The sequence below is a fragment of the Canis lupus genome, chromosome 1 (assembly GCF_048164855.1).
Source record: "Canis lupus baileyi chromosome 1, mCanLup2.hap1, whole genome shotgun sequence".
Taxonomy (NCBI): domain Eukaryota; kingdom Metazoa; phylum Chordata; class Mammalia; order Carnivora; family Canidae; genus Canis; species Canis lupus.
This window is the reverse complement of record NC_132838.1, coordinates 111,903,642-111,915,025: the sequence shown is the minus strand read 5'-3', so window position 1 is coordinate 111,915,025 and position 11,384 is coordinate 111,903,642. Positions and strand designations below refer to the sequence as shown.

Genomic DNA, 11,384 nt, shown 5'->3' with positions numbered 1-11,384 from the left:
CCCGAACCCCCGCTGGGTCAGGCACCCACTTGGCTCTCACACTTGTCTGGAGACTCCATCCCTACTTTACCCCTGTGGGTCGTCACGGTCAGAGGAGGATTCTGTGTCCCTCACCGGACTCTGAGACCTATGGGGTCAGGGCTGGAGCTGCCTGAGGTCACGGCTGGGCTCCAAACATCAACCAACGGGTCCTTGGCACACAGCACGCACATGCCGCAGGAAGGGCCCCCACCCCACTGTCTCTATTGCTGTTCCCAGCCTGGCAGACACACAGTGGACGCTCAGGAATCACCTTCACCGATTCTAAGGTGCACTCCCTCCGCCCGCCCCCACATTTTAGCAATTCTGAAATCGGGAAAGTCACAGCTGATGGCACCTTACAATCACTGTCAGCCAGGCAGCCATTGTGACGTAGCTGTCACTGCCTTGATGTGATAATGGAGCTGCTTTTAACAGCTTCATCAGTGCTCCTGGTGGCGCAGAGGACGAGGACGTGGAGTGTCGGAAAGCATCCTGTGCTCAGAGGAGGAAGTGATTCCACACAGTCAGACTCCGTGGTTAGGAACATCCTCGCCAATTTATTTCCCTTGTATTTTCCCAGTTAGATACACATGCAAGTGATAAATGATATAAAAAAAAATCTGTATTTTCTAAGTTTACAAAGAGTAAGTGTAAAATAAAAATTTTAGGTGATAAGGGAATGTTGTATCATACATGTACTGGCAGCAATTTTTGCCCTTGTTAGTGGGACAGAAAATGATGCATTTGACATCCAGTGGCACCATAGATCTGATTATACAGGGAATCTGTGGAAAGAATGAATGAATAAATGTGTTTATCTCATTTGTCTCTGTCTGCCTCCCTATTCCAGTCTCAGCTCCTGGGGTTTGTGTCTGTCTGGGGATGACAGGTGGGGAGAACAGAATTCTAGTCCCAGTTAAATGAGCTACTTCATCTGATGGAATTCACACCGTGCCTGGTACATTGTAAACATCCAGTAAGTGAACACTCTGCCCTGTGTGTGGTTGTGTCAGCAGCCCCCAGCAGCCTTTGAGGTCTAGAAGGGCAGGGATGAGTGTGATTCACACCTCTGGACCATTACAGGGACTGGCCTAGGGTCAGGTCTAAGCAAATGTTTGGGGAATGACCAAATAACTGTATAAATTACTGGGTGAGTGAGAGCTCTCCATCAACTCAGTCTTTGCACAGGGTGGTCCCATGGCCTGGGATACAACTCCCCAACACGCCACCAGGCTCACAGATCGCAGCTCAGGTGCCCTCTCTTCCAGGAAGCCCTCCCTGACCCCCCAGGCTGGGTCAGTTGCCCCTTGTGTTCCCACAGCCCTCTGGGGTCCCCTATTCCAGTCCTGGGTCATCACTGTCTGTGGATGGATGTGACTCCCACACAGGACTGGGAGCCCAGGAGGGACAGAGCTCAGGGCTGTCTTGGTCATTGCTGTGTTTCCAGCACCCAGCCCAGGATGGAGCCTGGAGAGGTGCGGAATGTGTGATGAATGACCAGGAAAGAGGAGGCCTGGCAGACAGGCCAGGGAGCAGCCTCTCCTGGGCTGGTAGCTCTCAGGAGCTGGCAGTGTGCCCTCCTGCGTCGGATGCATCTCTGCAGGTGCCCAGCGGCTGTCTCCTGTCTCGGCCCTCAGTCACCCCGGGGGGGCTGTGACCATGTCCCCTCCCTCTAACCTAGAGACCCTGAGGGCAGAGCCTGGGGCTGCCGCACTTCTGGAGCATCGGCTCATAGCTGGCTGGGCACTGGGGATCAGGAGAGGGGGGCTGAATGCATGAGGGCTGGGACTGGTGAGGGGGCCCCAGGGGCCATGACCCGCGTATGTTGCCTGCGTGTGATGGAGTCTCTCGTGGCTGGTCTGCGGGTCTGTGTGTGTCTGGCTGTGTGTGGGCTGCATATCTGCCTGACTTGGGCTTTTCTGTAAATAACCGGAGGGTCTGTGCCTCTACCTTCCCTCTTGGGCCAGGTGTGCACGTCTGTGACTTTAGGGGAGGAGTCCGGGTCTACGTGTTCAGTGTCTGGGAAGGTCTGCAAATGTTTTTAAATCTGTTGACCTTCAGTTCCACGCCTTGGTCCCACATCTCTCAGGCTCTGTACATTTTCATCCTCTCTGTGACCTGTGTCTCTGACCGGTCCCTTCCTGCTTCTGTCAGAGGTGGTTTCTTTTTCTTTTTTAAAGATTTTATTTATTTTTGAGAGACACAGAGATAGGCAGAGACACAGGCAGAGGGAGAAGCAGACTTCCTGTGGGGACTTGATCTCAGGACCCCAGGATCATGAGCCAAAGGCAGATGCTCAACCACTGAGCCACCCAGGCGTCCTTCTGAGGTGGTTTCTTGTCCACCCTGTCTTCCGGCGGGACTCTTCCTCTGCTGTCTTCTTGGAGTATTTCTTTCCCCACCCCACCTCAGGCTCTCTTCTCATTCAGATTGCCTCCCAATTTGTCCCAGTGCTGGCACCTGCAGTGGTCGTAAGGCGGCAGAGGCGGGAGAGGGACAGAGGGGACCAAGCTGTCACCCTAGAGTGGGCAGGAGAGGACGTGAAAGCTCTGGGGAGGGAGAGGCCAGAACCTGGGAGCCTAGATACCAGATACTGAATTGGGGTGTGGTGCTGGCACTGGGCTGTGCTGCATGGGTGCCAGTCCTGGCCAAGGCATGGTGGCAGTGACTGTGGGGGTGGTTTCACACCTGGCCTCTCCCCAGCTGGTAGCGCTGGTGAAGCCAAACTGACACCCTCAGAGCACGCATGGGATACCTCGGGGTGGTAGGTGAGTAGATGGTGCCCTAAAGGGAACATGAATGAGTTGTTTGGGAAATAGTCCCCTAGAAGGAGGAGAATTAGAGGGTGGGTGGTGAGCAGCGTCAGGCCCTTGGATGCCAGCTGAGGAGCTGGGACTTTGTCCTGCAGGTGATGGAGACCACAGATAGGTTGTGAACTTCTTGGTGTTACAAAGATCTCTCTGAGTCCCTTGTGGGGGACGGAGGGACCAGTGTGACCAAGCAAGGGCGGGGGGGGGGCAGCAGCAGCTGGGGGATGGGGTCCCTGCCCTGCCATGGGACCCCGCCCCCTGACATCACTGTCACATTATTGCATTAGGGTTGGCTGACCAATAAGCTGCTGCTTGCTATTATAATGGGTCCTAGCAACGGGTCTGACCTTGGGCTAAGGGAGGAGACCCCACCAGCGGGGAAAGTGTGAGGGGAGAGGGAGAGCCTGCAGGGCAGGTAAGTCCCCTGAGGGCAGAGCTGTCTGGATGGGCTTGTGGGTGAAGGGAGGTAGGGACTTCCAGGGCCAATCCTAGCTCCCTCAGCCCTAATCCCACCCCAGGGCCCACTGACCTGTCTGGCCCTGGCTGCTGGGACCTGCTCTATCTAGCACCTGTTCTCCGATCCTTGGGCCATATCCTTACATGGCTTAGGGGGACAGGGTGTAGGGAGAGTGGGCATAGCATGGGAGAAATGCCTCCACCTAGGTTGGGGGAACAGACCTGGTGGGAATAATGTAATGAGGACACATTTCTGTGGGGGGTGAACGAGGACAGCCCAGACAAGGAGGGAGAAGACAAGCAGGGAGGCAAATATATGTAGCTAAAGAGAGGGCAGCTCTTCAGAGGGATGAGGGAGCCCGGGGACCTGAGTTTGAGTCCTGGCTGGGCCTCTGTGCAGGGACATCACTTGTGTAGTCTGAGTCTCAGTCCCTCCTGTCTGATGGGGACAGTGATCCCTAGCATGAGCTGAGTTTAGCAACTAGGGCAGATCTGGGTGTTTTATGAGGACTCCCAGTGTCTGGGCATCCCCTCATGCCAGGCTTCTTCCACCAGCTGAGCCCCAGAATACTGGCCTAGGGTATAGATAGGTGGGCTCACAATCATCACAGGTCTTGCTTGCCTGTGGCGCACTCAGAGACTGCAGGGGATTGCTTGAAGTCACACAGCTAGGAATATTAACAGGGATAAGATAACACAGACCACCTGCCGTGGGCCAGGCACTATTCCAAATGCTTTATCTGTATCAACTCACTTAGTTCTCAACAACTGGAGGTGGTTTGCTATTATCATAGCTACTGGCCTCATCTTACAGATGAGAGGAACAAGGCAGAGAATTTCAAGTCACTTGCCCCAGGTCACTCAGTGTGTATGTAGGGGAGCCGGATTTAACTCTAGGATTGGCTCCAGGGTGTGGGTCCTTTTCATCACCCCTTCCCGCTGCTCCCAACAGCAGCAGCAGGATACAGCGTACTCTGCCTGGGTCCTGGTGCGGGGCTTAAGCCCTTTGCTTTGCAGGGCTGGGTACAAAATTTGTGGAACCTGGTACAAAATGAAAACACAGGGCCCCTGGTTCAAATATCATTAAGAATTTCAGTCAGTGTCAGGAGAGCATTAAGCCAAGAGCTGAGCCTTTTGAGCCTGGGGCCCTGTCACAAGCTGCCATCAAACTGTTACCCTGAGGACTCCTGAGCACCTCAGGAGGCAGGCCAGTCACCATGCCCTTTACGCAGAGGAACAGGCTCAGAGAGGTACTTCATTCTGCCCCCAGGTCACACAGCAAGTCAGTGGCAAGGATGGGATGGGAGCCTGGGCGTGTGGGACTCTAGAGCCCCCTTCCTTGTGTCAAGATGTACCCAGGTTGTTTTAAGAAGGACTGGGCTGTGAGGTGCCGGACAGACTTCCCTTATATCCTTGGTGTCTCTCTCTCTTCCTACCCTGTGCCAAGGCCCAGAAGAAGTGAACGGCTCCCTTGTGCCCCCGCAGACGCTGAGGACCACGCGTCCTGTGACTCTCCCCCAAACCCTGCGCCCTCTGAACCGTTGGTCACCATGGCTACTTCGAAGTTGCGAGCAGTGCCCGGGGAGGAGGAGACCACCATCCTCATGGCCAAGGAAGAGCTGGAGGCCCTGCGCAGCGCCTTTGAGTCGGGCGACATCCCCCAGGCGGCCTCCCGCCTCCGGGAGCTGCTGGCCTCCTCCCAGAGCGTCCGCCTGGAGGTGGGCGTCACAGGCGAGTCGGGCGCTGGCAAGTCCTCCCTCATCAACGCCCTCCGGGGTGTGGGGGCCGAGGACCCCGGCGCGGCCCTCACCGGCGTCGTGGAGACCACAATGCAGCCCTCGCCCTACCCGCACCCACAGTTTCCAGACGTGACCCTGTGGGACCTGCCGGGGGCTGGCTCTCCGGGCTGCCCAGCTGACAAGTACCTGAAGCAGGTGGACTTCGGCCGCTATGACTTCTTCCTGCTGGTCTCTCCCCGCCGCTGCGGGGCTGTGGAGACCCGCCTGGCCTCGGAGATCCTGCGCCAGGGCAAGAAGTTCTACTTTGTGCGCACCAAGGTGGACGAGGACCTGGCGGCCACCCGTACCCAGCGGCCCTCGGGCTTCAGTGAGGCGGCCGTCCTGCAGGAGATCCGTGACCACTGCGCCGAGCGGCTGCGGGTGGCCGGCATGACCGACCCGCGCATCTTCCTCGTGTCCAACCTCTCGCCGGCCCGCTACGACTTTCCGCTGCTCATGTCCACCTGGGAGCACGACCTGCCTGCCCACCGGCGCCACGCTGGCCTGCTTTCGCTGCCCGATATCTCGCTGGAGGCCCTGCAGAAGAAGAAGGACATGCTCCAGGAGCAAGTGCTCAAGACAGCCCTGGTGTCAGGCGTCATCCAGGCCCTGCCCGTGCCAGGGCTGGCGGCCGCCTACGACGACGCTCTGCTCATCCGCTCGCTGCGTGGCTACCACCGCAGCTTCGGCCTGGATGACGACTCGCTGGCCAAGCTGGCTGAGCAGGTGGGCAAGCAGGCAGGTGACCTGCGCTCCGTCATCCGATCCCCGCTGGCCAACGAGGTCTCGCCGGAAACCGTCCTGCGGCTCTACTCACAGTCATCTGACGGTGCCATGCGGGTGGCCCGTGCCTTTGAGAAGGGGATCCCTGTGTTTGGCACGCTGGTGGCCGGGGGCATCAGCTTTGGCACCGTCTATACCATGCTCCAGGGCTGCCTCAATGAAATGGCCGAAGACGCCCAGCGGGTCCGCATCAAGGCCCTGGAGGAGGACGAGCCCCAGTCTGAGGTCAGCCTGGAGGCAGCCGGTGACAATGGTGTGGAAAAGCGGGGATCTGGGGAGGGAGGCTGTGAGGAAGCACCGCTCTCGGCTCGCCGGAAGCTTGGCCTCCTCCTCAAGTATATTCTCGACAGCTGGAAGAAGCGTGACTTGTCAGAAGAGAAGTGACCGTGCAGCCCCACCCCCTGCCTCACCCACAAACCGAGCCTTAGCAAAACCAACTAAACCAAGCCAGTGTATTGAAAATGTGTGCTGCATGCTGAGGGCACCAGAGCTTGCTGTCTTGGTGGGGTTTTGGGGGGGCGTGTGGTGGGGAGGTGTGGAGGGGCTGAAGACGGGACACACTGAACCCCGATGGGACTTGATCTGGGCGGGGAGAGCTTCGAGGTATGGATGGTGCACCAAGGGCCCCTTGGTGGGAATCTCTCTCCCTGGTCCCCTGGTAGTCAAGGGAGATTTGGGGGGCATTAGGATAGCCAGGCCCGGATCCAAGATAGGATCCCACTGTCAACCCGTGCGGGTAACTTGGTGCAGTTCAGGGCTGGCTATGCCGCCATCTGTCTGTTTCTGAGAAGCCCAGGGTCTCAAAGACTTCCTCTAGAAAGGGAGGGGCAGCCAATCAGTGCCCAGGACTGGCACAATGGTGCCTAGCAACCTGGTTAAACAGGGTGGGGGGCCAGCCCCCCTGCCACAGTGAGTGTTGGTCATCCCGGACCAGCCCCGCTGCTGCAGGGAGTGATGGTCAGTGTGGGTGGCAGGGGGGGGAGGCCCCATGGCCTTGGGCTGGTCTCTGTATGGAGAATGGGGTGGCAAGAGGGCTGGTGGGCTCTTTCTCTCTGCATCAAAGGAGAGAGGGTCAGGGGGTGAATCCTGCCACCTCGAACAAGTTGTTTTGGAGAGCTTGCAGGTGTGTGTGTGGGAAGGTGTGTGGTAATGAGATTTCTGGTGTGCCTGTGATTGGGAGGAGTGTTGGTAAGTGTCCTGGATTTTGATGCTGTGGGTCAGAGGTTGTAAGCAGTCTGCTGACTGGGGTTACCTGCTGTCTCTGCATGGCCTGTGGGTGCAGGAATGGTGGGGTTGTGCTAAAGGCATGGGGCTGAGAGATGGTGATGGCAGGGGGATTCCTGAAAGTTCCATGTGGCTGTAGGTATTGATGGGCGTGAACAACACGGGGTGAGGGGATCTGCATCTGCCCAGGCGTCCCTGCAAAACTGAATCCCGGGGTACTCCCTATTGCTCTGTCCTTGGCTCTTCGGTGGGAATGCACAAGTGAACCTGACATCCTCATACCCACCAAAGCCTGACCTCACATGCCAAGTCAAGGGTCACATATGTCTAAAAGTTGAAAAAAGTACCTGAGTAGGGGCTTTGGACAGGACAGGCTGCCCCTAGGGCTTCTGTGGGCTTGGATAAGGTCAGGGAAGGGTCAGATTTAGGTGCGGAGAAAGGTGAGTTCACAGGAAGGCTCTGGAGGCTGTGTACAAGGCTGGTGGTAAAGCAGGGACTCCAGTGCAGGGGAGGTGGCCTCACCCCTAGTTGCTCACACATACTGCCTACAGAGATTCCCAGATCTGGTGATGGTTCTAGCCTCATTTGAAGGCCTCAAATTACCTTGAACCTGTGAACCAGTTCCAGACTAAGAAGGGCTGCTTTCACCTGGCCATTTACAGGGGCTGCCAGTTCTCTTTGCTGAAGAGCTCTGTGCTTTGCAAAGGGATTCTTCTCTTCCTGGAAGGCCTTCCCATTGGATCTGCCGGGACTGCTTTTGGATCTTTTTGCACCAAAGAGCTGGTGGGGAATAAGGGTAGGGAAATCCCAGACCCCCAGATATGAGGACAGATGGTCCACTCCAAATCTTTTCTCAAAAAACAGCTCACATCCCTACCCCTGTGAACCCTCAGACATTGTCTTAAACACAGGACTCGTGGGCCCCGAGGGGCTGGGATGGGAAGGTCAGGCATGAATAGCAATACTCTCCCTACACTGCGCCTAAGGTTAAGATCCACTGATTGCCCTGTCCTGTCCTTTCTGCCTCCATCTGTCCCTTCCTCATCCCCCATCTTCACCCACTCGGCCCCTCTTCTAGGGCAGGCCTCACCCTCTCCAGCAGCTCCTGCCCCTGCTCCTTGCCTCATCTCCCAGGCTCTGGTGTTATTCCCCAAAGTCCACTGAGGGCTCAATGCCCACTGTGCACCTCTCCCTTCCCTGTTGAAAACCCTTCCATGGCAACCCACACAGAAAGATCAAGCTCAGTCTGATGCTCCAAGACCACTTCAAGCTGGCCTTTGAACCTTGTCAACAATAAGACCCTGAGTCTTCTGAAAACAGAGCTGGAGTAACTTGGGGAGTCATCTCTCCATTTCACAGGTGAGGAAGCAGAAGGGGGAACTAAAGGCTGCAGAGGGGACATGACCCACGCAATGTCACCCATGTCCCTGGTATGGCTGGGACTAGTTGGAGTCGTGCTGGTACCCTAGTCCATCACACCAAGGAGGACTCGGAGGCTCAGAGCAGGGCGGGGCTCATGGAAGTGTGCACTGTGGGTCCTGAGCAGATGTGGGTCCCTGAAACCAGCAGTCGTGGGGGTCAGTGTCTTCACAGATGCACCAGGCCTATTCCATCGAGTCTCTTGCTGGTGTTGGAACTGTAGCACCCAGAGAGGTCCTGGCACACAGCGGGTGATCAATGGTACAAAGATGGTATGGGGAGGTTGTCTGGCAAAAGGATCAGAGGGAGCTGGCCCATGTCCTGGCTCTGGTGCAGACTAGAAGACATTTAGTGAGGCTTACTCCCTGAGCCTTGGTTTCCTATTCTGTACAATGGGGACTTAATGAAATTATGCATGAGGTTAGAACAGTGGCTGGCCCTGAGTAAACAAGTATAAACTGCCTTCAGCGATGATGATGGTTCTAGCTCTTAATTACTGCCCTACATTGTTGATCACAGTGCCTGGTGCATGGGAAATGCCACAAAAAGTTATTTAGGAATTTTAATTCTAGGGGCCCCTGGCTGGCTTGGTTCATGGAGCCTGCGACTCTTGATCTCAGAGTTGTGAGTTCCAGCCCTATGTTGGATGTAGAGAGTACTTAAAAAAACTAAAAATTTTTTAAAAATCTTAAAAAAATTTGAACTCTAGGATCACAAGACCCAATTTCTATTCCCAATATTCCAGGCACTAGCTGGAGGCCTTCGGCAAATGATTTTTCCTCCTAGCGCCAAACGCAGATAGTAAGGGAATCTCCTCTTCCGGCTGTTATGAGGATTTTATGAGCTACTCCAGGAGGAGAACCTGGCAGTGATGAATAAATGTGAACTGAACTAAAGTATTTAGCACCAGGCCTGGCATATGGTTGCACTCTCAGTACGATTGCTGGTGATGCCTCAAATACCTGAGACATGATGAGGGATGTAGAGAGAGGGAAAATACTCTTACCCGTCCTGTTGAAGGTCATCCATCCTGAAGACAGAAGCCTGTACCTCAGGTAGCCCATGGCGAGCAGAGTTTTCCAGTCAAACTTCACCTGGTCCAAGATACTGGAGCTATGGAGGGACACCAGTGCTCTGAAGGGAGCCTTTGAGGTGGGGGACCTGCCAACAGTAGCCACCAAGCTGCAGGCCACACTTCACTTGCCGGAGAACGCCAGGCTGGACACTGGCATTACTGGGGGCACAGGCTCAGGCAAGTCGACCTTTGTCAATGCCATCAGGGGGCTGGGAGACGAGGACCCCAGATCAGCCTACACGGGCGTGGTGGAAATGTCGGTGGACCCCACACCATATGCACACCCTAAGTACCCCAACGTTGTCATCTGGGACCTGCTGGGCATTGACACGCCCACCTTCCAAGCCAAAAAATACCTCCAGCAGGTGCTGCTGGACCGTTATGACTTCCTCCTCCTCATCACCTTGGAGAGCTTCACTGCCCACCATACCCAGCTAGCCTGTGAGATCCTGCAGCAGGGCAAGCGCTTCTACTTCATCCGCTTCAAGGTGGACGTGGACATGCGGCCTCATGCAGCCGGCGCCCCAGCACCTTTTCAGAGGAAAGAGCACTCAGCCAGACCCGGGAGGACTGTTGGCAACGGCTGGAAGGTGAGCTTAGGCTCTGGCCGGTGGAAGCGGGTGGGAGCATTGGGGGTGGTGGATTCTGGAGGGATGGCCCGCCCCTTCCCCTTCCTCTTCCAGCTGAGGCCCACAGTGGGGAAGGGGTCGTCCAAGGTCACACTGCGTGACTGAACTCAGCCCCGCAGTGAAATAATGCTCACAGCTGCCATTCATTTCCTGAGACTTGGCACTGCTCGGTCACAGGTGACAGAGACCCATTACCTGCATAAGGAAATGGGACATGTGCTGGCTTGTGTATTTGCCAAGTTAGAGCAGTGCAAATGCCACATGCCTACGGGATGCTGGCAGCTGTGGCTGAGGGCAGCTAACATTTATTAAGGGATTACCAGAGGCACCATTTTCACACACTCGCTTCACTACCACAGTATCCCTAGGAGGTAGGTACAATGATCCCCTTATTTGATTTGGTAACTTGCCCAAGTCCACACAGGTGGTAGGTAGCAAGGCTGGGATCTGAACTCAGGCGCCCAGTTCCAGGGCCAACACTCTAGAGCAATGTCGTGCTGTGCCGTCCTGGCAAATGCTCATGCCTCAGCAGCTGTCAGAACACGGTGGCCTGCTTCGGTGCCAAAACCCAGTGGTGCTCTTGTCTCCTGCAGTGGGGGGCGTGAAGGCCCCGTCTTCCGGCTTTCCATGTTTGAGCTGGGCAAGTACGATTTCGACCTGCTGGAGGAGTTGATGGTGAAGGAACTCCATAAACAGCCATAAGCGGCATGCGTTTCTGCTGGCCATGCCCAACATCTCGAAGCCCATCCTAGAGCAGAAGGCAGCCTCGCTACAGCAGCACCTCTGGCTGGTGACCACTGTGGCCTGCGGTGTCAACCCAAGCCCTGTGCCGGTTGTGCAGGATGTGGTGTGTGACCTGTGCATGCTCATCAACTCCCTGGAAGGCTACTGCCACAGCTTCGGCTTAGACAAGGACTCCCTCATAATGCTGGCGGAGCAGACAGGCCAGCCCTGGCACAAGATCCTGGAGGCAGTACAGGGCCTGAAGACCAAAGTCACTGAGGCGCTAGTGGTCGAACTACTGGGCCAGGCCTCCAGGGATGCCTCTGCATTCACACAGGAGCTCCTCAACGTGCCTGTCCTAGGCACCTTGGTCACCTGTGGCATCTCCTTTGCTACCATCTACCAGATGCTCCGCACGTCTCTGGATAAGGTGATCAAGGATGCCCAGAAAGTGCTGACTTAGGCC

General features: G+C 56.1%; 3 protein-coding genes across 10 annotated transcripts in view; 2 read left to right on the top strand and 1 right to left on the bottom strand.

Annotated features, from left to right (window-relative positions):
• Positions 1 to 558: 558 nt before the first annotated feature.
• SMG9 (SMG9 nonsense mediated mRNA decay factor) overlaps positions 559 to 11,384 on the bottom strand; it is a 31,750-nt gene continuing 20,924 nt past the window's right edge. For 6 of the 8 annotated variants that reach the window (XR_012007176.1, XR_012007194.1, XR_012007185.1 and 3 more), the window contains 2 exons: positions 9,498 to 10,855; positions 559 to 7,852 (listed from right to left, as the gene is read on the bottom strand). Coding sequence is in view for 1 of the 8 variants with exons in the window: in XM_072775232.1 (XP_072631333.1) it covers positions 10,714 to 10,855 (142 nt within the window). In the remaining 7 variants the exon portion in view is untranslated. Of the gene's footprint in view, positions 7,853 to 9,279; positions 10,856 to 11,384 lie in introns of those variants that run through there. The other 2 variants (XR_012007186.1, XM_072775232.1) reach the window with 2 other exon arrangements.
• LOC140604176 (interferon-inducible GTPase 5) lies at positions 4,773 to 6,310 on the top strand. Its single transcript, XM_072775289.1, has one exon. It carries the CDS (start codon positions 4,838 to 4,840, stop codon positions 6,230 to 6,232), a length of 1,395 nt encoding a protein of 464 aa, XP_072631390.1. The 5' UTR covers positions 4,773 to 4,837; the 3' UTR covers positions 6,233 to 6,310.
• On the top strand, positions 6,737 to 10,928 carry LOC140604215 (interferon-inducible GTPase 5-like). The gene is made up of 4 exons (XM_072775383.1): positions 6,737 to 6,805; positions 8,151 to 8,431; positions 9,237 to 10,156; positions 10,789 to 10,928. The coding sequence occupies exons 3-4, from the start codon at positions 9,554 to 9,556 to the stop codon at positions 10,798 to 10,800; spliced, it is 615 nt and encodes a 204-aa protein (XP_072631484.1). The 5' UTR covers positions 6,737 to 6,805; positions 8,151 to 8,431; positions 9,237 to 9,553; the 3' UTR covers positions 10,801 to 10,928.